Raw genomic sequence first — 24,429 nt, forward strand, 5'->3', positions numbered from 1 at the left:
ACATAAGCAAAGAAGCTGACAGGATTTCCCACAGGGAAAAAAATGAAAATGTTGTTTGTAATTCTTGCTGCTGCTATCTAACATGAGCTAACCTGACAGAATTAGATATTTAAAGTAGATTCAAATATTAAATATCATATATTCAAAGCTATCACTGATCATTTTTGTTAATGCTCACTAACTAACTTAAACTAGCCTCTTCCATGATTACAATACAATACAAATATATATGTATTACTATTATTATTATTGATCAGAGGCCTAATTAACTCTTCTCACTTCATGTCTTTTCTCCTCCCATGTGATTCATCTTTGCGTCCTGCTGTGTTGAGCTGAACGCTCGCTTTTAGCTGTACGTCCATTCACCACCAGATTGTAGAAAAAAGATGGCGTCCACCATTTTGAGACCCACCCTGAGAAGTCCGTGGCCAGGATGCCGTAGTTGAAGATGAAGACCCTGCTGACCTGGCACACCGTGAGGTAGCCCATCGCCACCAGCATCGAGTACCTGAACCCAAACGTGGGAAACATGTTAGCAACTATTACAGCTAAGCTAGTTTATAGGATTAGACTACTTTCTGACAGGAATTCTGATCATTATTCATACATATATATATATATATATATATTTAAAATATATGTATTAGTATATGAAGTATTCAGATGTTAAATATCACACACAAGCCATGATATTAGCACAAAAACTACATAACTCTGTCTAATTTACACACAGATCAGTCATTTTAGCATCTAGTTTGCTAAAAAATCTATTGCACATACTTCATTTCACAGATTTTATTGCATTATCCATTTTATTTTTAGTTTAGTATTTTATGTATTTTAGGATATGCTTGTCATCCAGAGTTAGGTTCTGTTGATCATTACAGCTTTCTCACGATCTGTGAGAATAAAATAGAAAGCTGCAGCTGCTGCCCATCGCATTTATACCAGTTTTCTGTGTTGTAGTATAGCTACACTAATCCAGCTGTTCCTAATTTATGCAGGTAAACTGTAAAAAGTTTCCCCTAACAGCACGTATACAAGTGTTTTATTCCTCTTACACTACAGCAGCTTTCCAACAAGTGCGAGTTTTATTTGTTAATAAACGACCCTCTCACTGAATCTAGCATCTATAAACACCACAATGAGCTTCCTCTCTTCCGTTTCCGGCTCTGGAGGAACTCTCTAAAGTTTCCCTGACAGAAAGAGTTCCAAATGGTCATCTTTCTGGAAGCTTAGAACCCTTTATTATTCACTAAACTCCTGAAGAACACTTTAAAAAGATGAGGCAGAATTCAGGTTCTTGGTGCTCCTTCAGGGAAAACAGGGTTCTTCAAGGGTTCTTTACAGTTTCTGACACTTGCTTTACATGTTTTTTTACTGAACAGGAAGAAATGTGGAGCTGATCCCAGGAGAAAGGTGCTAGGAAGTCACTGTTTTTTCCCCCACATTGTTAATTGTAACTATAAATGGATAACAATTATGGCATGTCATTCCTTAATAAAGCAGTGTTTTGGTGTTGATGACTGAACATCTTTTGTTGTTGAAACCTTTAACAGCTTCATCCTTTCAGCTCGTTCTGGACAAACCGGGTCTCGAGTGACCACTGCACCTCACCTACGTAACTTCTCTTTCACAAGCATCACCATGCAGCAGAACGAGTCGATCAGGTGCATCTACTCGGCTCTCATCTGGTTCTACAGGACGGCATGTGAGGCAGTAAATCATGTCTGTACGGCGTGATTGAGAAGCTTCTGGACGGAGAGATTCTTACCAGTGAACAGTGTGTGCGCTCGCGCTCTTCAGGATGACGTAGCAGACGAGCGTCAGGACAAAAACATGTAGGGAATACCTGCGGGACGAGACAAGGTTTCAGGTTGTGTGTAATTACTGCAGGTGAGGTGGCTGAGAAGGGGTCACAGGACAGGTCCTGCAGGTTTCACACTCTCTCTCTTAAACAATGACACTGCGTCGCTCTTACCATCCGAAGCAGAATATAACAAACGTCGACCCCAAGAAACTAGCGACAGCGTGACGCACAGTTGGACCGGCCCGCTGAGGACTGAGACACAGACGAAACCAGAAGGCGGCAGCCAGGCCAAACATCTGGCACATGATAAAGTTCACCTACGGAGGAGGAGAACAGCCAAAGTTCTAGTCTTATATCCACAACACACACCTTTTCACACTGTCCCAAATTCACCAAGAACCAAATATACCAAATAAACAAACCTCATTCTCCTCAGGCGCAATTTCTCAACAAACTCTGAGAACTTCACCAGGGTTCTCACCTGATCCAGAGGAACTCCCAGGAACATGCTGATGGGCCTCAGCCATGTGCAGCCTGTAGTCTGAAGCAAGAGGTCTGATTTGGGATCCATTCTGCATCCCCAAACTTCCTAAACTCCTTAAAGTCCAGAAGTTCCTTACATGCGCGTGCGGGCTGGAGATCCAAGTGTCATCAACAGGGACACGTGTTTTTAACACAAACAATATTCCCTCCACACAGGACCACGATCCTGGAATTCAGCTGGAATTCCACCGCAGCAACATCGTCTCGAGTGATCTCCAGCACTTGGAGAAGTTGGAGCAGGTTCGGGAAGGCGCGGCGCTGAAAAGGGAGCGGAGCGTGCGCGCGCTCGGGTTGCCAGGTTGGAACCTCCCCGGGTGGCCAAAGTGAGAAAAACACCCTTATAGAGGTTTAACGATTTAATAAATTAGATCAGGATTAGCGATTTATTGACTGGAAAGATAGTTTACAGATAAATTGGATTAATAGTGAAACAATCAATTTGGATCGAATATTTTGGAATAAAACATTCACTTTAAAAAACATTTAATCATATTTATGTACGTTGTGAGCTGAAAACAAATAAATGAATTTTATTACAAGGTAAAGAATGATTTTATTATTAATCGTAATAATAATAATAATAATAATAATAATAATAATAGGTAAATTATTATTACACTTAATGGGAACTTTAATGGTTTGATCTGGCAACATCATTTTGTCCCCGCCCACTGTTTCCTATTGGTCACGCCCACCAGACTGCTTTGGCATGCTGCTTGTGTTGAAGCTCAGGGTTTGATGTCAGTGATGTAGATATTCTCATAACAACAGAAAAGAAATGACACGCAGGAGGTGTTGTTGTTGTTGTTTGGTGTTGTTGTTAGGCACAGGGTATAGCTAAGATTTTTATTATTATTTAACCAGGTGAAAGCTGTACCGTTTCCATAGTAACAGCAGCGTCCTGTCCAGACCCTGAGAACACAGTGTGGGATTGTGAATAATTAATGATCATAAAAGCAGAAATAAAACATAATTTTAATTACAGAAACTCAGAAGGTCTTTACCTGAGCACGTGCTACTTCGCAATAATACAGTAATATACTTTATGGTTAATTATAAAGGTATAATAATAAACCAGGTTGAATTTTCTGTCGCTCACACAGCGCCCTCTGCTGCTCACTACCGAGAATAACCACAAGCTCCAATCGATAAAGGGACTGGAATTAGAATTGAGAAATAATTACTTCATATAAAAAAAGAGAAAAATTTATCAACATTAATAGTAATGCAATAAAATTATTTTTTTAAAATTACAATTATCTTAACTGTAACTGTTATTTTTTTTGTTTATAATTAACATTTATTAACATAGACTGTAACTATCCATGATTAAATCTGTGTCTATAAAATAGTTTAAAATCTTAAACATAATCTTTATACTTTAAAATAAAATAAATAAAAATAATAATAATAATTAGTGTTAACTTCCTGTTACATTAACACACATAACGATTTAATACTAATAATATTTTATTATATTATATTATTAAATAATAACATTAATAATAATAATTATTATTATTATTATTATTATTATTATTATTATTATTAAGATAAGATAAAACTTTATTAATCCTGAAGGAAATTCTTTTGCCAGAGACTGCTGAAAAAATAAATATAAATGGAATATAAATGAAAATAAATTAATTAATTTATATATACAACAGTATTGAGAAGTACAAAAAGTATTCAAAAATATAAATGAGAAATAAATAAATAAATAAAAAAAATATATTCTACGTGTGCAAAATGTTTACAAAAAGTATTCAAAGTACAAAAATAAAAGGTGTTAGGGAACCAGAACATACTGCACATACTGTTTTAAAGTAAAATCCAGATACTTTTAGTTACAGACTTTACATCATTTATTTTATTAGATCAAACAAAATGGACATCATATATAAAATATATAAACACAACAATATATAAAGGTATGAAGAATATAAACAAATAAACAATAAGATTATACAATTTACTTCACAAACTAATGTTAAATAAATAAACAATGCAAGAATTTACACTGAAATGCCATTTCTAACAGCTTTCTTGGTGCAGGTTTGTATAGAACACTGCAGTGGTTCAGTCTTTATCACATTCCATCAGTGTGTATCATGATTACAGTACAGTCTCTATTATCCACGTCTCTTTTAGAGTTAATGACCACAAATTACTGCGTGCTTTACATACAGATTAAACTTCATGACAGACCTACCAGCTATTCATAACAACAACAACAATAATAATAATAATAATAATAATAATAATCATAATCATAATAACAAAAATAATAATAATAATAATAATAATAATAATAATAGTAATAATAATCTTTTTTATTGTTATAATAGAGTAATAAATTTGTGAGCAGTTTTCCTGTTACTCGTCAATCTTTGTGTGTTTATTATGGATAAAAAGTCTATTTAAAGAGCTGAAACTGTGGAAAATTGCACTTTTAGCTGTAATATCTATTTACTTAAAATCACTTTGTGTTTAGCTTTCTTCCGCCTAACTCATGTGACGTCACCGTACACGTGCAGCCCCTGGCCAATCAGCGCTCTGCGCCTAAGGCGCGCCCTTTCCCCTCACTGACTGTCAACGTCGCGGAGCACGAGTGGCGGCGCCGGGGGAGGAGAGGCGTGGCTTGGCGTCCGGGTGGCCAATCGTTCGCGTCATGCAAATTAGGTTTGAAATGTTCCGCGGGAAATCCGAGTTTCGCGCGAGCGCCTTCCGCGCTTCACCCGTATCCCCCCTCATTCATTGTCAGCTTCCTGGAGCCATTTTTTTTCTCCCTCCAGCGAGCGGCGCAGCGGCAGTGGAGCTCGGCGGTAACTTTTTAAATCCGAGCCATCTGCGCGTTTATGACACTAATATCACCTGAAACGCGGCCGCATCGATAGTTAGGAATCTCATCTTCCATGCAAGGTGAATATTTGTGATATAAAAGCAGCGCGTTGGTGTTAAAAACGCCGTTTAAAGTCAGGTCGGAGAGCAAAAAGAGAGACAGGAGCGACACACACACACACACACACACACACGAGAGCCGCGTCGGAGACGATGAGAAGAGCGATCTCATCCTCGGCCCCGGAGAGTGTGATCATCACCGGGGTCGGGGGCTCTTCGCTGGACGAGAACGCGGTCCTGACGGCCCTGGGCTCCAACACACACACAACCACCTACATCCACATCATCACCCCGCCGCCGTGCCTCACACACACTCCCGCCGTGTGTGTGTCCGAGTCTCCGGCCGCGAGCCTCTACAGCACCCCGACCGGGAGTGGACAGAGACCTGCGCTGGGACGGCCTCCGGTAAAAACACCGACTAACTGCACGAGGGGCGAAAAAACACCCCTGCTGCAATCAGGCTAAAGCTAATAGACTAGCTACACACACACAAGTGCAAGTTTGGACCTGCACCAAAACCCCGACTGTACACTTAACTATAGTTTTCATTAAATTCTGTGAAATTCTCAGAAAATATTTTTATTTTAAATAGTTCTTAGCATCTCTTCAGTAGCTATGGAAACGGACCTAGGTCCAAACAGGAAGTGCTCACTGCAAAGAAATGACAAATTTAGTAAAAGTGACGTCTCTGGGGTTCATAGAACTTTTTTTTTTTTTTTTAACCACGTAATCAAAAACAAAGGCATGAAGTCGTTCCTGAGGCAGTTTGCGCATGCGCGGAGCAGCTCGGTACTGAACAGAGTATCGTATCGCGGTTATTTATCATACACCGCTTTATAGAGCTGTCATGTGCTGCTAACTGTGGGGGAAACACTTGACGTCAAACAGGAAGTGTTGGGGGTGATAATGACGTAGGAAAACATTATAAAAGCTAAAAATCTAATTTTAAATCCTAAGAGATCAGTTTAGCTTCTGAAATAAGTTTGAGTTTGCATGGGTACAGAAATTAAACATCTGTTAGCGAAGGTCTTTCTGTATATGATGTCATGATGTTTATTTGTAGTTGTTAGCATTTTTTCAGTAGATGTCTCTAAACAGGAAGTAGTTTTTTGGTGGGTGGGGTTAATGATGCAGGAATTCCACGAAGGTTCATCTAACTTTCAGCGACGTAAATGAGAACGTTTCGCTCTGCGTTTGTGAATACGTCTCAGTTCTAAATAAGAGAGTTTTAACACACAAAGTTCTTAAAAAATATCCAATAGCTGTGGAAACTAAGCTACGGCTAAGCAGGTTTGTGGCGGCGGGGTGTAAACGAAGAGTTTTATTGGTCATCATGTTGCTGTATCTTCAGCTATCTGTACAACGCTAAAGCTAATCATAATCGTTAGAAACCATGTGACCGACAGAACTGAATGTCGTAAACGTCACCACTCGAATAATTAGCTAGTAATCTGTTAAATGTAGCTTATTATGAGCTTATTATGAACTCGATCCCCAGGCGAAGAGGCGGCTGGCTCTGGACGACTCGGATCACCTGTACACAGCTGAAGTAGCCAAAACCCCCAAGACCCAAAATGGAGGACCGCTAGCTGTGCTAAAGGGCAACAAAAGTAAGAACCTGACTCTCTCTGGAACGAGTGCTATTCAATTTACACTTGATTAATGTCGTCTTTGATAAATTCTGTTTGTTTGTAATGAAGTTAAACACTGTAGTGTGCTATTATAGGGAAATAACATCAATGTTAACACCTGAAAGATGATTATTTTCCTAACACTGGACATCCCCACATGATTTATTCTGCATGTTGAGGATCTACACCTTGCACTTTTTGTCCTCTTACTGTAGGTGGGTACTGATAATCAATAATCAGTGCTGCTCAGTGCCTGTGTTTATACAGAATCAGTAACTTGTACATCAATAAATTTCAGAGAGTTAGGGTATGGTCAAGTGGAAGTTGATTATTTTCCCAGAAATCCAGTCCTGAGCTGTTTATAGATTAGCCATTTTCTTAGAATTTGCATACACCTCTAATGTATTTACCATCCAAACTCATCCAACAGCAGGATTTTTGTTGGTGGTGTTATAAATGTTGATATAAAAGTTGTACTAATCCTCCTTGTAGCTCCGAAGTCTCCGTCGGAGAAGACTCGCTACGACACGTCTCTGGGTCTCCTGACTAAGAAGTTTGTGCAGTTGTTGGGCCAGTCGTCGGACGGCGTGGTGGATCTGAACCAGGCGGCCGAGGCGCTCAACGTCCAGAAACGGCGTCTCTACGACATCACCAACGTGCTGGAGGGGGTGCACCTCATCAAGAAGAAATCCAAAAACAACATCCAGTGGATGTAGGTAGAACACGTCCAAGCCACACCTTCACGTCTCCAGCTGATTCGCCAGCAGCTGTGAACGAGAACTTCTGATATTTCATTAGTATTTTCTCATTTAATCCTGATTAGTAACTTTACAAACTTTTACTACATTTCTGCTTATAAGCTCTTTAAGATGAAAAACATGCAGCGCTGCTCTGCACTCGGTACCCACAGACAGGATCAGACACTTCCTGTCTGTCAGCAGGAAGTGAATATACAGAGTCATATTGCTTGCTGTGATCATATTGCCTAAAACCCTGCATTAAACACTGCAATGTGGCCTGCTGGAGCTCTGATATCTCTGTGAATCTCTATCTGATGGTGAAAATAAAAGGATAATGTACATCAATAATAAATTCATCCGTTTTTATGATCTAGCTATCTCAGTTGATGACCGTGGTCAATAGCTAGGTAGCATCACTGTGTATTATTTATATTTAATTTTTAAACACAATATATTTAGCTTTGGTGATTACAGCATACACACCAATGAACATAAACATTATGACCACCAGCTTAATAAGCAGATGGTCCTCCACATGCCACCAAAATAGCTCTGACACGCTGAGGCATGGACTCTACACGGTTCCACCATGACATTAACAGCAGGTCCTGTAGGCTGAGGTGGAATCGCCATCTTTTGTTCTCTTAGACACTCAGTGATATTTTTATGAATTTGGAGGTCAGGGAAACACTTTGACGTCTTCATTCTTAAGGCATTCTGAATCGTGTAGCCGTGAGCACTGTCCTGCTGTAAGAGATTACTGTCATGTAGCAATGTTTCTGGTCTGGCCACAGTGTTGTATGTAGGCAGCATGTTTCAAATGGACATCCTCATGAGTGACCAGTCTCAGGGTTTTGATGAAGAACCTTGTCCAGAGCATCCTGGTACCATTACGTCTCCAGGTTAACACTGCACATGTATCTGGTCATGCACATGCTCACTAAGGGCACTTTAATCGTCATGGAACACTTCACTGGTATACATGTATACTAACTTGTGTTGTAGTAGCAATTCTGTTGATACTGGCCAGTCTGAACCCTGACCTGCTAAAGACTTTTTTGTCTTAGAAGTTAAACTGTCTTTATTTGTCACATACATTCCTGCACAGTGAAATTCTTTCTTTGCATATCCCATACTTTGGGGTTAGGGTCAGAGCGCAGGGTCCGTCATGATGCAGTGCCCCTGGAGCAGGGTGGGTTGGTCATGCTCAAGTTGGTCGCGCCCAATGGTGGCAGTTTGGTGGTGCTGGGGCTTGACCCCAATCTTCTGGTCAGCATCTCAGAGTTTTAACCTCTTGAGCTACCACTGCCCCGATGATTATGATATTAATGATAAAAAAAAACTTTGATAAGTGAAGTGTGTATGCCATAAATATTGATGATAAATTGATGTCTAATACATTCCAGATATTGACTTTCACTATTGTAGCCACAGTGCGAATTCATCTGATTTATCATCATGCTAACTGTGCCTCTATTCCTGTGTGGTTTGTTAGGGGCTGTAACCTTTCAGAGGTCGGTGGAGTATTGACCCATAAACAGACTCTGAGCAGTGAAGTGGCTCAGCTAGTGCAGGAGGAACGGAGGCTCGATGAGTTGATCCAAAGATGCACGCAGGAGGTCAAGCAGATGACCGAGTCGTCTCAGAAATATCCTTTCTGCTGCAGCAAGATGACTTTTCTTCTAGGATGTGTGTGTTCTTTATCTGGCTTTGCTTCTCGATATGCTGCTTATCTCTTTATCATCTCACATCTTGGAAAGAGGGGAATTAGGGTCACCTTGGACAGGGGAAAACTTGGGACCTTGTGGTATTTGAGCAGGGGACTTTTTATCTTGATATGAAGCTGAGGGGACCTCAGGGCATGTGGTTAAAGGAAAAACAGGAGTAGTGTTGATGTGACTTATACCTCTGCAGACTCTTGTACACTGAAGTATTTCATTGTGGTTCTTTAACCTCCCCTACGCTCGCTTATGTAACGTATCAAGACCTCCGGCGGGACAGTAATCTGAAGGATCAGACGGTCATCGTCGTCCGCGCTCCATCCGAGACCAAGTTAGAGGTGCCCGATCCACAAGAGGTCAGTCATAATGAATTTGATGTCTTTCTTACTGTCACTCTAAGAGGATGCTTTCAAATTGATTTTTTTTTCTTTGTTATCCAAAGGGCAGTTTGTCCTTTTGTACTTTTTTTTTTTTTAAATAGCTGTCACTCAAATTCACTCTACAGGGCTTGCAAGTTCACCTCACGAGTACAAAAGGGCCTATAGATGTCTTCTTGTGTCCTGATGAAAATACCCCCGACAGTCCTGTGAAGAATGAGAATTCCGGGTTGATTGGAAACTCCTCACCTTTTGTGAAAGTGTTAGAAGGTGGGTTTGTTTTGGATGTTTACTCTGTTTAAACAGGAACACCTCTACATTCTGGGAGTTTATCAAGGTGTTTTACTGACCCCCCCCCCCCCCCAACCTTTAGATGGTGACTCCAGTCATTCAGGCCCAGCAGTGACTGTCACCAACCTTTCCCCCATTACATCCCCCTACACCAGCCTGCTGCAACAAACGGAGGACCAGAACCCGTACTCGGAATCGCCCTTCATCAGCCTGGGCTCGCCACCGCTCAGCGACGACTACCTCATGAGCCTAGGAGAAGGCGAGGGCATTTCTGACCTCTTTGATGACCTCGATCGCCTCCCCAATCTGGATGATCTTCTATGCAACTGAAGGGGCACGTTAGACTCCTGATTGGATTGACCCGGTCAGGTACCACTCACGGGAGGGTGCAAACTTGTAGGTGTCCTTGATTCAGGAGTGTGGGAAGATGCATTTTTTTCATCTTCTTGTGCATCCTGAATTATGTGATGCTTGGAGAATGGTCTACCCTCTTCCAGCCTGGTTCCTGTGAGACTGTGATAAAGGAACCTCCAGTGTTACTTGACTAAGTGTTTCTCATCTAATCATGTTAGAAAATTTTCCTGCAAGTGGCTCCTGTCCTGTGTATTACATTAAAGATCGGCACTGGGAACTCAGCTTTAGTGATACCACTAATGCAGGGTGGATCTCGGTCATCTTCCTAGTGGAAACTGCTCGTTTATAGCTGAGGAATGTCCAGAGGAATGGCAACTGTTCCTACACTGATAACTGCAGCTCTCAAGTGCCCATGAATTGGTGACTTGATGGTTTCCAGTTCGTTTTACACTCTCTCATACAACTTGGATGCTCCTTCTGACCAAGATCTTCCAACTTGCAGATGCCTTGATTTTGGGAGTTGGTGAGCATCTCCCTTTACTTCCTCGTCTTTCCATCAACATTTAGGAGCTCCTCTACAAACAGCTTTGGATGGTTCCTGGATGGTTCCTCCCTATCCTCAGTCCTCGTGTGCGTACGGCCGTACGCAGACTTGAATGATTATTGTTGACTTTTCATCATACCTGAAGGTGAAGATAAACTCTTGGTAAAGATCCAGGTGAATGGGTCCAGTGGAATAAATCAAGCTCTGTGTAGAATTACACAGCAATGCTCACATCATGTGCTGCTGTTTTTATTCCCACAGTGATGGGAGACAAGCAGAGATGGGATTCTTAAAGCTGCTCTTTATTGCGTTCAGTGCTGCTGCAGATTTCTTCCGCTCCCTTGTGTGAGAAATCACTTCATCGTTCGCATCGATGCTTTCAGACTGTATTGAAGTATAGATCTGTCCAGTTTAACTTCTTCTTTTAGCCTGGAGCCAAAGGTCTCTAGATATTCACACCATGTTTTTTATTTCATGGAATATTGATGCCACTGACAGGATCTCCAGCTGATTTTGAGATGATGGATGGTGATTTGAGGAATCTGCCTGTTTCAGTGGTGGGGTTCATTTCAGTTTTGAAAGTGCACTTTAGAACTCACTGGCTTGGCTGTATGTTTACCAAGCTGTCATCCATTTACAAATCATTTTTAACCATTTTTATGGATAAAATTTAGGGAATTCCTTTTTTAAGGAACTGATCGATATTCTCATTGGATATCTTGAGCTTCAGATTAAATGCATGTTTTTACGCAAAGGCCTGGTGCCCTTGGTGTAGATACCGTTTGTTATGTACATGTGGTACTGTACATTTACATTTTAAAGGAGTGCTTCACATTTAGTCTTTTCCCCCTGTACCACTAATCAGCCCAGACCTGTTTCTTTCGTTTCAGCCCCATAGCTAAGTGTTAACCTGTACGATTTTGTTTTCCATTTTCTCTCATAAAAAGCATGTCCTAGAAAGGCCAAACAACCTCTAGGAGAACCAGGAAGCCATGTCCATCAAACTGCATACAGATATGTAAACAAAAACATGATTTTAATGTGAAAACAATTGAGCAAAATATAGAAAATCAAGTGTTTTTAAAAAAAAAATAAAAATAAAAAAAGCTGTGTTTTGGAGTGGACACAAGACAAGTTCAGACGAACAAAACACTGCATTTGGATTTTTTTTCCCAAATATAACCATGACAATACAATAATAACGATGATGGGTAAATGAGATGAATCTCCCTCGTTCTTTATATTTGGTGAAACAGACCAGGAATAAGTGTGTGGAAAAAGTTCTAACCTGTAGAGTGTGTGTGTGTGTGTGTGTGTGTGTGTGTGTGTGTGTGTGTGGGGTTAGTTTGGGGAAATTTACTTTAATGTTTTATTTTTGTGTGTAGGATCGAGTCGTTTCAGTAAGTGTGTGCTTGGTGAAACCTCCAGCTTCTACAGTTCCACACTGTACGTGTTAATATTGTGTATCGATCATGTGTCTGTAGAATAATCCCACAGCGTACCTAAAATATAATAAAACAATCGTTCATTTATATTACCATCGCCCGAAGGACGTGGGGAAATGATGGTATGTTAGTGTCACATTCTGGTTGGTTCTCCTAAGGGCACTAGGTAATAATTTCTATAAGTTTTGTTAATAATCCTGCATTTCATAAAAAGCCACAAATTATTTCTAAACAGTGAGGAAATGTTTAGATTTAGGGGGAAAAAAAGAACAAAACGGTTGTATGAAAGTGTCTTGTGTGTGTTGTAGAGTTCAGGATCAGTTACTGAAAGCCGTTGCTGTATCAGTGCCTTCACCAGCTATGCAGAGATCCAGTTTAAGCAAACCTTTAACTTCAGAGCTGGTCGTCCACCATGGCTAACATTCCTCCTGTAAAATATAAAACAGTGGCGTTTACACAACCCTTTACAGGAACCTGGTCCAGGGCACACACACTAAATACAATCAAGAGTGTTAATCTCACACACACACACACACACACACACACACACAGCTTGTAGCTTGCTGATATTTTCACACCGGTGGCTTGATGAAGATTCACGTTTAGCAGATGAAGAGTATTTCCACTGGTCATCTGTTTCTAAGCTGTTTTATTAATGCAGTCATGTTAGGATTTCAGGTGCAGTACTCTGTTAGCCCCGAAAATAAATAAACCAGTACAATAACAAAGTGAGGAAGAATAAATCCCCAGGGCACATTAGACTGTTTAAGAACTACTTACAAAATATATCCAGGACTTGGCTTAGATTTAGATTTGTGAACTAAATTCTAAAGCCTGGTACATGATTGTAAGATCCTGAAGTTGTACAAGTATCTGTTCCTTCATGAGATTAATAAGCCTTTAACTGATAGACGATTTATCACTTTCCATTTGTGCTGAGAAGCTTCATTATCAATTTTCCTCAGCTTTCATTACTCCAGGACTATAGATTAGCATTCTGCTCTTTCACCTTAAGGCTGTATTTTATTTTTATTTATTAGAAACGTCACCACTGGGGCTCTGGAATTAAATTACCTGCTTTATCTGTGACCAAGAACCTTCACCTGCTTTCTTTACTGTCTGCTGTTTGTTTTTTTGGCTCATTGACATCCCACAGTGGCCACTAGTGACCATCACTGGTCTATGCAACCCCCAGTTTACACACACACACACACACACACACACTGTCCCCTTTGCTCATGATGCTTTTGACACGGCTGAACAGATAGACACAGCTAATTAGAAAATTAATTAATGACCTGATCTGGAAAATCTATTTGCTTTGCCATACAGAGAGTCAGGAAAAAGCTCTCTTCTGCTTCACAATATCTAAATCTCTGTTCATCTTCAAGCCAAGAGCACATGATGCTGCAGTAGAGCTTGACCAGCTCTCTCTCCTGGCTGAGATGATTACTCGTGTGTGTTTTATGCAATCTTCTCCAGTTCCAGCCTGGACTTCTGGCCTTCGCCTCTTTAACCTGGTCTTAAACACCAGCAACCATTAAAGCGAGGTTCTCCGCTCTGGGTCAGAGGAACCGCCTGAGCTTTTTCCTCAAACAGTCAAACACGTTAGTAGATCGTGTGTTTAATGAGGTGAAGAATTCTTGAAAGGATTGAAGTTTCGTAACTATAATGCAAACAAGTTTCCCGAATCTGTTCCAGAACGATCGGGAGACTCGGCTGACCTTTAGGAGAATCCTCAGGATTTTAGATTAGCAATTATATTGTTCCCCATAAAAATCTGAGCTGTGTTGATGTCTGCGTGTGTTTCTGTACATTAACAGTAATATGTTGAATATTCACGCTTTCCTGTTTCAAGTGTTACTGCCATGAAGGATCCATGCTTTTGATTTATTCATGAGAACTGATTAATCTTCTATAATAAACATCCTTTTCTTTTGTTTGGAATGGTTTAAGAATAAATTGAGGTGGACGTTTTTGTTTTTATTAGGAGAAAAACTCCTGGCCAAATGCATTTGAAGGAAATCCATTAGAGCACCAAAGTGTTGTTCTCCCATCTCCTCTTTTTTTCAAGTTAAACTTATGTACATCAATAGAATAATGAGCGTATGAAAATCCACCCTTAACGATGGAGAACCTCGCCGATATTTATTGTCCTTAAATTAATCACTTAATATTTAATGCCTCCACAGCGTCTCACTCCCGTTTCTCCATATTTCTGTCCTGTGTTTCTTTAATTGCACATTTTATTCTCCACTCTTAGTAATTTTCCTGATGAAAAATGAATGTGAGAACAGCTTGCTGTTTATGATGTACTCTGATTTGTTTTTTTTAGCATGAAAATGTGTGCGTGTAAAATAAGGTTTTAAATTTCAGTGTTTTTTGATAAGCTTTCAACATATGATGTCATTATCAGCTTTGAGAGAAAAATAATGTAGATAAATGTCTTAAATAGAGCCTCTGTTTGGGGAAGAAATACTGAGTGTATTTTACTCTGTTCTTTTCACCGGATTATGAATAAAAGCAATAAGACACATTTCTCTTTAAAGTTTGTATTGACTTTGATCTGGACATGCAGCATTCCCAGTCTCACTACAGCAGTGACCAGCACAACTGATGGACAGAACTGACACATCCCACTGGAACACATGACCTGACCCTTTCGGTCACTCCTGATATGATGTGAGCTGAGGAACACAGTTCCTTCACATCTGGTGGTCAGAGCAGACAGAACAATCTGGTATTGGAACAGGACCTGGTCATCTGATCTGGCCCATGTCCTCTCTAACATCAACATAACCATTTGGCCTGGCTTTCACTCCTTAGAGGCAGTGATGGTGTTAAAATACAAACAAAAAAAACCCCACCTTGCTAAAGACAGGGTGGCCAGAAGCTGCTGACCTGATGAGATCTACATTTAATATTTAAAATGAAATTCTATTGATGGACAATCAACATTAAATACAGACAGTCTTGAGAACTGAAAATGATTAATTGTATAAAAAGTTTGTACCGCTGAAGGTTGATGTAACAGGAACAGATATTTGAATAAGTCTTCTAAATGACTGAGAATCAGATTAAATCTACAGCTACAGCTTCCCATCAGGTGAGTTCTGCAGAGACAGGGAAATACACCGATTTCCTGTAAACCACATGGTGTCCTGAGTCTGGATGCCTTTATAAGGGCTCTCAGCAACCCTGCCCATTTTAGTTTCTTTTCAGAGCTGAACAAGAGACTGATACAACAGAAGGTGGGTGATTTTTGATGTTTGTTGTTAATAAATACAGTGATGCTCAACAATATTTGCTTTTCTTTATAAGAATTTTTTAAATTATTACAATTTTATTAGGATGCTTTTATACTTTACCTGAGGCCCCTTTAATGGGCCGTTTAAAGGCACGGCGAAAGAAAGAAATACATAAATATTTTAAGAACAGCTAAATGTTACTTTGGTTATGTTGGTAAATGACATTTTTATCCCTAAGCAAACATGTTTATGTTCATCCACAGAGTAATGAGGGTTAATCTATCCACACGGGTAATCTAACCTCACATATCTTCTAAGGGTGCGGCTTTTAGATACTAAGTGATAATAGCGCTGAAAGAGAGAGCGTCTGTGAGTTCCTACACCACACAACTATAAACAGTGTTGGGGAGTAACTAGTTACATGTAACGGCGTTACGTAATTTAATTACGAAATAAATGTAACAGTAATTTGTTACAGTTACTAAAAAGATTTGGTCTGTTTAGGTTGATTATTGATAGAGAGGCCACAATACTCAATATAATATTGAAGCGTTCGGTACGACCTCCATGGTTCAGTAGGCGTATGTGAACCGCGGTTTTTCCTTAAAACAATAATTTCCATGTGTTTATTACTCTCTGAACCTCCTGTGTGTTTATTACTCTCTGTACCTCCTGTGTGTGTTTATTACTCTCTGAACCTCCTGTGTGTGTTTATTACTCTCTGAACCTCCTGTGTGTGTTTATTACTCTCTGAACCTCCTGTGTGTGTTTATTACTCTCTGAACCTCCTGTGTGTTTATTACTCTCTGAACCTCCTGTGTGTTTATTACTCTCTGAACCTCCTGTTGGTGTTTATTACTCTCTGTACCTCCTGTGTGTGTTTATTACTCTCTGTACCTCCTGTGTGTTTATTACTCTCTGAACCTCCTGTGTGTGTTTGCCTGTACTGTATGTCTACACACTGAGACAGACACGCCTCCCCGCAACTAAATATCCAATCAGTGAGCGCTAAAGTTAGGGGCAGTAACCATGCGAGCGATGCTGGTGTCAGATTTCACTCTAACCCTGGAGAGAGGTGAAGTGAGACAGGAACACGAGGAAGCAGCTCCGTCTCTCAGATCTGTTGTGTGGGAACATCTCGGATTTGCTGTTGACTATGATGCCGATGAAACAAAAACCCTAAACAAAACATGACTGTGTTTAAGCACTGTTCCACACGAGTTACCTACTGACATGGAACTACTTCCAACACACACATCTGCAGCCCCTTCACCCAGAGATATCACTGTGTGGAAGCAGGAGGGCAGAGCAGGTAACACAGGAACCCAAAAAACAACAGTCCCCATCTGATTCCTTCCAGCATTCAGACACAATTGGTTCAGAGAGACACAAAAAATAATTATAATATAATAACTGCTAAAGATTTGCAGCCGTTTTCTGTGATCGGTGATGTGGGCTTTCAGCAACTTATAAAAGTGCTCCACCCGCGGTACACACTACTGACACGGACTTTTTCCCGATCTCTACGAAAAAACTCGCAAAAAATCTAATAACAGATAGTTGGACCTCGCGGTTAACAGAGTTATCTCACCGTGACTGGTCATTACAGAGAGTTATCTCACCCTGACTGGTCATTACAGAGAGTTATCTCACCCTGACTGGTCATTACAGAGAGTTATCTCACCCTTACTGGTCATTACAGAGAGTTATCTCACCCTTACTGGTCATTACAGAGAGTTATCTCACCCTTACTGGTCATTACAGAGAGTTAGCTCACCCTTACTGGTCATTACAGAGAGTTATCTCACCGTGACTGGTCATTACAGAGAGTTATCTCACCCTTACTGGTCATTACAGAGAGTTATCTCACCCTGACTGGTCATTATAGAGAGTTATCCCACCCTTACTGGTCATTACAGAGAGTTATCTCACCCTGACTGGTCATTACAGAGAGTTATCTCACCCTTACTGGTCATTACAGAGAGTTATCTCACCGTGACTGGTCATTACAGAGAGTTATCTCACCCTTACTGGTCATTACAGAGAGTTATCTCACCCTTACTGGTCATTACAGAGAGTTATCTCACCCTGACTGGTCATTATAGAGAGTTATCCCACCCTTACTGGTCATTACAGAGAGTTATCTCACCGTGACTGGTCATTACAGAGAGTTATCTCACCCTTACTGGTCATTACAGAGAGTTATCTCACTGTGACTGGTCATTACAGAGAGTTATCTCACCCTTACTGGTCATTACAGAGAGTTATCTCACCCTGACTGGTCATTACAGAGAGTTATCTCACCGTGACTGGTCATTACAGAGTGTTATCTCACTGTGACTGGTCATTACAGAGAGTTATCTCACCCTTACTGGTCATTACAGAGAGTTATCTCACCCTTACTGGTCATTACAGAGTGTTATCTCACCCTTACTGGTCATTACAGAGAGTTATCTCACCCTGACTGGTCATTACAGAGTGTTATCTCACCCTTACTGGTCATTACAGAGAGTTATCTCACCCTGACTGGTCATTACAGAGAGTTATCTCACAGTGACTGGTCATTACAGAGAGTTATCTCACCCTGACTGGTCATTACAGAGCGGATTGGGAAATAAAGAGCACCGTCCAAACCCGTCTCCTGTAATAAAGTCATACATGCGCTAATTTTTATATCTCACTAGTTTCAGTACACTATGAATGTGTACAAGTTGATTTCTGCATTTAAGTAAAATAAAGAGAATTGCAACTAAAACCATTTTTTTTCTTCTTAACATCTTACTTCTCTTGTCACCTAAACAAAGAATAATGGAAAAAAACTTTATTTGCCAAGCCATCAGAACCGAACCGAAACCCGTGGGTAAAAACCACGGTACGTATTGAACCGTGGTTAACTGTATTGTTGCATCCCTAATTATTAAGTACTCAGGAAGCGCTAATCTTTGTTGATTGGAGACAGTTTTCCACTCATTCAGACTGTAGGTGATGTCTGATGAAGGGACAAAAGCAGAAAGTGTCCTTCGACCCACAGCTTGTGTTAATACTCAGGAGAGGGCTCCCTCTGGTGGCTGGGAGGCGGTGTTGCAAGAGCAGTTGTTACACATGGTCAGATGTTAGTATGTTCTACTTTATATAGTTCCTCTTCTGTACATGTCTCATCCAGACTTAGTTCTAGCATCATAGACTGCTTTAGCCCAAATATTTCATGCATAGCTAGCTACATCTTTAGGGAGACTGTTGTGTTTGTTAAATTGTCTTTCACAGATTTCTGACAGGAACCCTAAACTGTCTAAATTATCATTAAACATTTCATATTAAAATTTTCATTTTTCTCTGCAGGTTCAGCTGAAAGTCCGGCGTCCTGCAGAACCCTCAGTGTTCCTCCTCCCCACAACCTTTGCACTGAGCTGTTATTGTGTCTTACCTGAAACAGACTCTGTAATAAAAACCCTGATTTACTTCTCAATATCAGATACCAGCAACCAGACAACAATCATGGCACATTTTCCTTGTTCCTCTCAAAGGTAAGATCTTAGATGATAAAACATTCAGTCAAAACTGAAATTTTCAACAAGTTATGCAGCTCCAATGATGCTCTTTAATAAATTCTACCGAAAAGGCAGTCTTCTTAAGTAAATTGACATGGCAGTTAGCCGTTTCTAATGAACCCAAACACAAGAATATAACCTTACTGGTCATCACAGTTACATAGATAATGAGAGGAACGCCTGTCAGATATGTTCATCAAATTAGAAACACCGGGTGTTTTGTGGATAGAATCAACAGGACCTTACATTTCAGTACCTGACATTAATCCATGAGCCTTTCATTTTTATGTAGGAATGAAGACACAGAAAAACAATTGAATGAAATCAGAAGAACCAGCAGATCAATAGATGGATTCATCACCAGATATATTCTAAACACCAGGACTGTATTTGATGGTGAAAGTGTGAAAAGAGCAGCATTTGGAGAAAAACAGAAGAACAAACCTCATAAAACCATATTAATAGTTGGAGAAACAGGAACAGGAAAGTCGACTCTCACCAACTCCATGGTCAACTACATGCTGGGTGTCGAGAGTGAAGACAGAATCTGGTGTGAGATCATAGAGACTAAAGAAAAACAATCTGTTTCTCAGACTCATGCAGTCACAGTGTATGATGTGTTTACTGAACACTGCCCATTCTCTCTGACCGTCATCGACACACCGGGATTCGGAAGCACAGAAGGAAAAAAGGAGGATTTGAGTGTTGCTGAAAGTTTACTTGAGTTATTTAAATCTACAGATGGAGTTCATGAACTTGATGCAGTGTGTCTGGTGGTGACATCCAGCACTGTTCGACTCACTGATAGGCAGCACTATATTTTTAATGCAGTTCTCTCTTTGTTCGGCCGTGACGTGGAGAAAAACATTGTCCTGTTCATCACACATGCTGCCAAAAAGCCTACAAATGCCATTAAAGCCATCAAGGAATCCAAAGTCCCATGTGCCCTGACCGATAAAGGAGATCCCGTGTATTTCAGATTCGACAACAGTCACTGTGAAGACTTTGACGATGACGAAATATCAGATGATTATCAAGCATCATGGAATCAGTTAAACACAACCATGGAGAACTTTCAGACCTTTCTGCAAGAAATTAAACCCATAAACCTGAAGATAACTGAGGCAGTGCTGAAAAAACGCAAACAACTGACCGCATCCATCTTCAATATACAGGATAAGATCAAACTGACGGAACTGAAACAGAAAGAGCTCGAGCAGACAAAAGAGGCTTTACAGAAACACGAGAAAGAAAAGAGAGACAATAATAACTTTGAGTATGAAGTAGATGAGGCCTATAAACAAAAAGTACCACTAGAATATAGGTGGTGGCACTTTGGACAGAAAGAGGCCACTTGCTGTAGACTCTGTGAGGAGAACTGTCATTACCCAGGATGCTGGTGGGTCAGAAATCTCTCCTGGTGTAGTGTCATGAACAGTAGTGGGAAGTGCACAGTGTGTACTGGAAAGTGTCACTACACTAAACATATTAAAGAGGGGAAAATCTATGTGCCGAAGACAAGGAGGGTCAAGAAGACTATGGAAGATCTGAAAAAGAAATACGAGACAAAGTCTGGAGAGAAGAAGAGCCTGATGAGTGGAATAGAGAATGACATGCGTGAGCTGGAAAAAGAGCAAATCAGACTGGTAAATGAGTGTTATCAGTGTGTTGTCTTGATGGAGGACATCGCCTTGAAGAGTGACTCTGTGTTTACGCTGCAGCATCTGGACTTTCTGATTGAGAAAGTGAAGGAAACAGGAAACACAGATCAAGTGCAGAAACTTGAAGAGATGAAAAAAAGAATGGAGGAAAATTCAGCAAAGGCGTTTTCTGTTTTTAAATCCATGCAGTAAATAATGCACTAAATCTGTCATTTCTTTTAAAGTTGTGAAATTTCCTCTATATTGGCCTATCACACCGAACCCTCTAACATAATACAACAGTAACAATATCACTAAATATAACTGTAAATTAATAACATTCATTATATATTCATCAGGATCATTTAAATTCCATCAGTTAATGAACATACAATAAGATGATGATCTTACATCAGTCCTCTTCATTAAAACTTCTATTGGTCTGTATAACCTGTGCATTTTCTACTTTCTTTATGTGAAAATGAGTAGTCCGGCAATTGTTAGCAAATTTTAGCACATGATTTGTTTGCCTCTGTCAGGAGGTTCATATGTGGAAGTAGATTCAACAATCATTATGTAATCATTTATTTTCACATCATCTGGTCATTAAACATGATTCTCAAATGGCCTTGTGGAGCTCCTCACAGTTCTGCATGGAATAAAGATAAAACCTAAAAACTAAAGACATAAAGCTTTGCTGTAATCAAAAGCTCTTCAGAGGTGGGACATGAGAAGATGAGAAGAAACCTGACTTTGTTGGTGAATTGTTCATATTTACATCATAAGGTTTTATCATTTATGTGAAAACTGCATGAAAGAGAAGAGGGAGCTCAGTGTGGCTAGAAAAAAGACAAGAAAGAAAAGAGAAAGAAGCAGCCTGGTGGTGGTTCAGCAAACACAACTAGTGCAGGAACTTGAAGAACTGGTGACCAGCTCTCAGAACCTTCTGGAACTTTTGAGAAGATGATTTTCAGCTGGTTGCATGTTAATTTTTATAATCAATGTCTCATCCTCCACAACATCCTTCAAGATTGGTCTATGATCACTTTCATGAATGGTTTCCTACATTACCCACAATAGCAGTCGACTTCCTGATAGTGGATCAGTGGGGTTTGGCTTCATCTTCTACTGAAAGAGAGATGCAGCGGTGCTCTAGTCCTTTTATTCTGACCAGCACACCCTCCTCCTCGTCTGTACACCCTGCTCAAATAGAACAAACTCTTCCAACATACTGAAATAATACTTGAGATGGTCCCAGGAGCCACAGTGATACCTGCTTAAGTGCTGTCTACAGTTTCCTGGCTGTGAAGAAGAAAGAAGTCTGGACCTCAACAGACTCCATAATACTCAAATTCTCTGTTCCTGGACTGTGGTATCTTTAGTGTTAGACTGGTAACAGCTCGCACATGCCTCCTGTGGTCAGTAGGACCTCGGGATGAATAAGCTTTGCTCATTAACAGTATAGTGTATGAATAGATTACTGTCCTGTCTCTCTGGAACCTTTCTGTACTCTGCTTGTGTACTTGTGTGCTAGATTTATACACCACAGTTACTGCAAGAACTTTAATGAATCTTCTTGACCTAAATTATCTGTAGGAGTGGATGCACTGTGCTTCTGCCATGTGATTGGCTAACTGGATAAATGTACAAGTGTTCCTATTAATGTGGCAGTGAGTGTTAATAAACTATATGTTTTAAGTTCATGTTTTTTTTTTTTGCCTTCATATTGAAAGATTGTAAAATGTTAAGAACTCTGTTAGTGAACTGATAAATATACAGAATCAGCAAGAATTTAAAGAAGTTAAAGTTTAAAGAAGTTCCACATAATCACCTTCAATTTATAACTTACTAAGCAATAAAAATTGGTTATACTCTTTATTTTATTTCATTTTATTTCATTTTAGTTTAGTTTAGTTTAGTTTAGTTTAGTTTAGTTTAGTTTAGTTTAGTTTTTCATGTATTCCCTCCTCCTCTCACAGATTTTCTATGAAAATACCAAGGGCTAGAAAAATAGCTTCTGAGAAATTTAGAGAAAAAACATCCTCATTCATTTTAATGTCACAGCCTGAACATAAGCAGGATTTCTGTCAAATGTACTAATGATCCGAATAAAATATCTTCTTTATAATAATGAACTCTTTGTAAAGCATATTTGTGAATTTCAGGAAGTAGAATGAACCTAAGCTTTAAATATTAAGTTGTTATTTAAGTGTCTTGATATTACAATGATGGATCATTAAGAGACATGATTAATCCTTTTTTTAAAGTTAGTATTAATGTTTAAGCAGTTTATTTTGAGTGAGATTCCAGCCGTGATAGCTAGCTAAGCTAGTTAAGCTTGGTAGTATTTAGCTTTAGATTAATTTAGAATTTATCTTTCCCAAAAATGGAAAAAAATGCTCCTGATTTAAAAATTTTAATGACATTTCAGGCTGCTTGAAATCCATAATAATAAGACTTTCACAAGAAAACACAGAGCAAATAAATAAAAAAACAATAATCCATAATTGTAAACAGGAAAAGGCAAACAAATCAAATCAAATCACAGAAAAGGCAGTCAACGAGGCAAACAAATCCAGAGAACCAAAGGCAAAGGAACATGAAGCCAAAAAACATACTTTGCACTAACTGTTGGTGTGAGTATGGCTAAAAATGCTAATACCCGTAAGTGTCGTCACTGCTCAGCTGAAGCCAGGTGTTGACAAAGAAGAGGGGTGGTAGATATCCCATGATGCATTGGAATAGTGTAAGGTTGGTGGAAGTGTTCTAGACGTATTTGGCCCAGAGGAGAAATTTGCTCCATCAGTGCTGTTCCCAGTTGCAATTGGCTTATAGGAAGCAGCGCAGCTCCTGATTGACTCACTCAGCCTGGCCATTGGTTTGAGGGAGATAGGACTCCACGCCCTCACAGAAAGCTTGCCATATACTGGGGCCCCCAATCAGACACGATATACCACAGTTTACATTTCTGCCATTTAGCAGATGCACCTTATCCCGAGTGACTTACATTTTATCTCATTTTATACAACTGAGCAATTGTGCCCCCTGGTGGTGTGGAAGGCTGTTTTCCATTCTCCTCCCTCCTTGATCCGAATCAAGTTATAGGCGCTGCTCAGGTCTATCTTGGTGAAGTAGCGGGCTTCTTTAAGCTTCTTGGGCTGCAGGTACCAGATTCAAGGGGTACAGGTAGTGGTCGGTTACAGAATTGAGCCCCCGGTAATTGATTCAGGGTCGCAGCCCTCCGTCCCGTTTCTCTACAAAGAAGAACCCTACCACTGGTGCTGACATGGATGGGAGGATAAAGCCTGCCATTAGTGTTTCCATGATGTACTCTTCCATGGCCTTGGTTTCTGGTCCCAGGAATGGATAGACCCAGCACCTGGGAGGTGATGCACTGGGGAGGAGCTCTCAAAATCCCAGGAGCGATGTGGGGGTAGGCGTCTGGCTCACTACTTATTGAACACCTCCTTGAGGTCCTGGTACTCCTTGGGGATGATTATGGGGGTGGCGGCAGAAGGGCTCTCCACGGTGGTGGTGTGGCAGGGGAGGCAGATGTTGCAAACACTGTTGAATGCAGCTGGTGGAACAGTGAGTAAGTTCTTTGCATGGCCAATCCAGAGTCTATAAGCTCTGAGA

At 40.2% G+C, this 24,429-nt stretch overlaps 3 protein-coding genes across 4 annotated transcripts in view; 2 read left to right on the forward strand and 1 right to left on the reverse strand.

The window, feature by feature from the left end:
• mboat1 (membrane bound O-acyltransferase domain containing 1) overlaps positions 1 to 2,598 on the reverse strand; it is a 10,884-nt gene extending 8,286 nt beyond the window's left edge. The window contains exons 1-4 of one of the 2 annotated variants that reach the window (XM_058392909.1): positions 2,292 to 2,598; positions 1,982 to 2,127; positions 1,775 to 1,852; positions 413 to 508 (exon numbers count right to left, since the gene is read on the reverse strand). In XM_058392909.1, the coding sequence (XP_058248892.1) occupies positions 413 to 508; positions 1,775 to 1,852; positions 1,982 to 2,127; positions 2,292 to 2,381 (410 nt within the window). In that variant the 5' untranslated portion in view covers positions 2,382 to 2,598. Of the gene's footprint in view, positions 1 to 412; positions 509 to 1,774; positions 1,853 to 1,981; positions 2,128 to 2,232 lie in introns of both variants that reach the window. The other variant, XM_058392916.1, reaches the window with a different exon arrangement.
• Positions 2,599 to 5,119: 2,521 nt separating this feature from the next.
• LOC131354855 (transcription factor E2F3-like) lies at positions 5,120 to 14,886 on the forward strand. The gene is made up of 7 exons (XM_058392928.1): positions 5,120 to 5,659; positions 6,753 to 6,864; positions 7,378 to 7,597; positions 9,121 to 9,273; positions 9,588 to 9,702; positions 9,852 to 9,993; positions 10,097 to 14,886. Exons 1-7 carry the CDS (start codon positions 5,408 to 5,410, stop codon positions 10,342 to 10,344), a joined length of 1,242 nt encoding a protein of 413 aa, XP_058248911.1. The 5' UTR covers positions 5,120 to 5,407; the 3' UTR covers positions 10,345 to 14,886.
• Positions 14,887 to 15,523: 637 nt separating this feature from the next.
• Positions 15,524 to 22,491, forward strand: LOC131359948 (uncharacterized). Its single transcript, XM_058400126.1, has 3 exons — positions 15,524 to 15,608; positions 18,945 to 19,129; positions 19,446 to 22,491. The coding sequence occupies exons 2-3, from the start codon at positions 19,101 to 19,103 to the stop codon at positions 21,004 to 21,006; spliced, it is 1,590 nt and encodes a 529-aa protein (XP_058256109.1). The 5' UTR covers positions 15,524 to 15,608; positions 18,945 to 19,100; the 3' UTR covers positions 21,007 to 22,491.
• The last annotated feature ends 1,938 nt before the right edge of the window (positions 22,492 to 24,429 follow it).

The sequence above is a fragment of the Hemibagrus wyckioides genome, linkage group LG01 (genome assembly GCF_019097595.1).
Source record: "Hemibagrus wyckioides isolate EC202008001 linkage group LG01, SWU_Hwy_1.0, whole genome shotgun sequence".
NCBI lineage: Eukaryota > Metazoa > Chordata > Actinopteri > Siluriformes > Bagridae > Hemibagrus > Hemibagrus wyckioides.

Coding starts and splice junctions, on each gene's coding strand:
- LOC131359948 (XM_058400126.1), top strand. CDS start 19,101: ATGGCACATTTTCCTTGTTCCTCTCAAAG. Junction 19,130..19,445: donor TTTCCTTGTTCCTCTCAAAG/GTAAGATCTTAG, acceptor ATTTTTATGTAG/GAATGAAGACACAGAAAAAC.
- LOC131354855 (XM_058392928.1), top strand. CDS start 5,408: ATGAGAAGAGCGATCTCATCCTCGGCCCCGGAGAGTGTGATCATCACC. Junction 7,598..9,120: donor AAAAACAACATCCAGTGGAT/GTAGGTAGAACA, acceptor GTGGTTTGTTAG/GGGCTGTAACCTTTCAGAGG. Junction 9,703..9,851: donor AGGTGCCCGATCCACAAGAG/GTCAGTCATAAT, acceptor TTCACTCTACAG/GGCTTGCAAGTTCACCTCAC.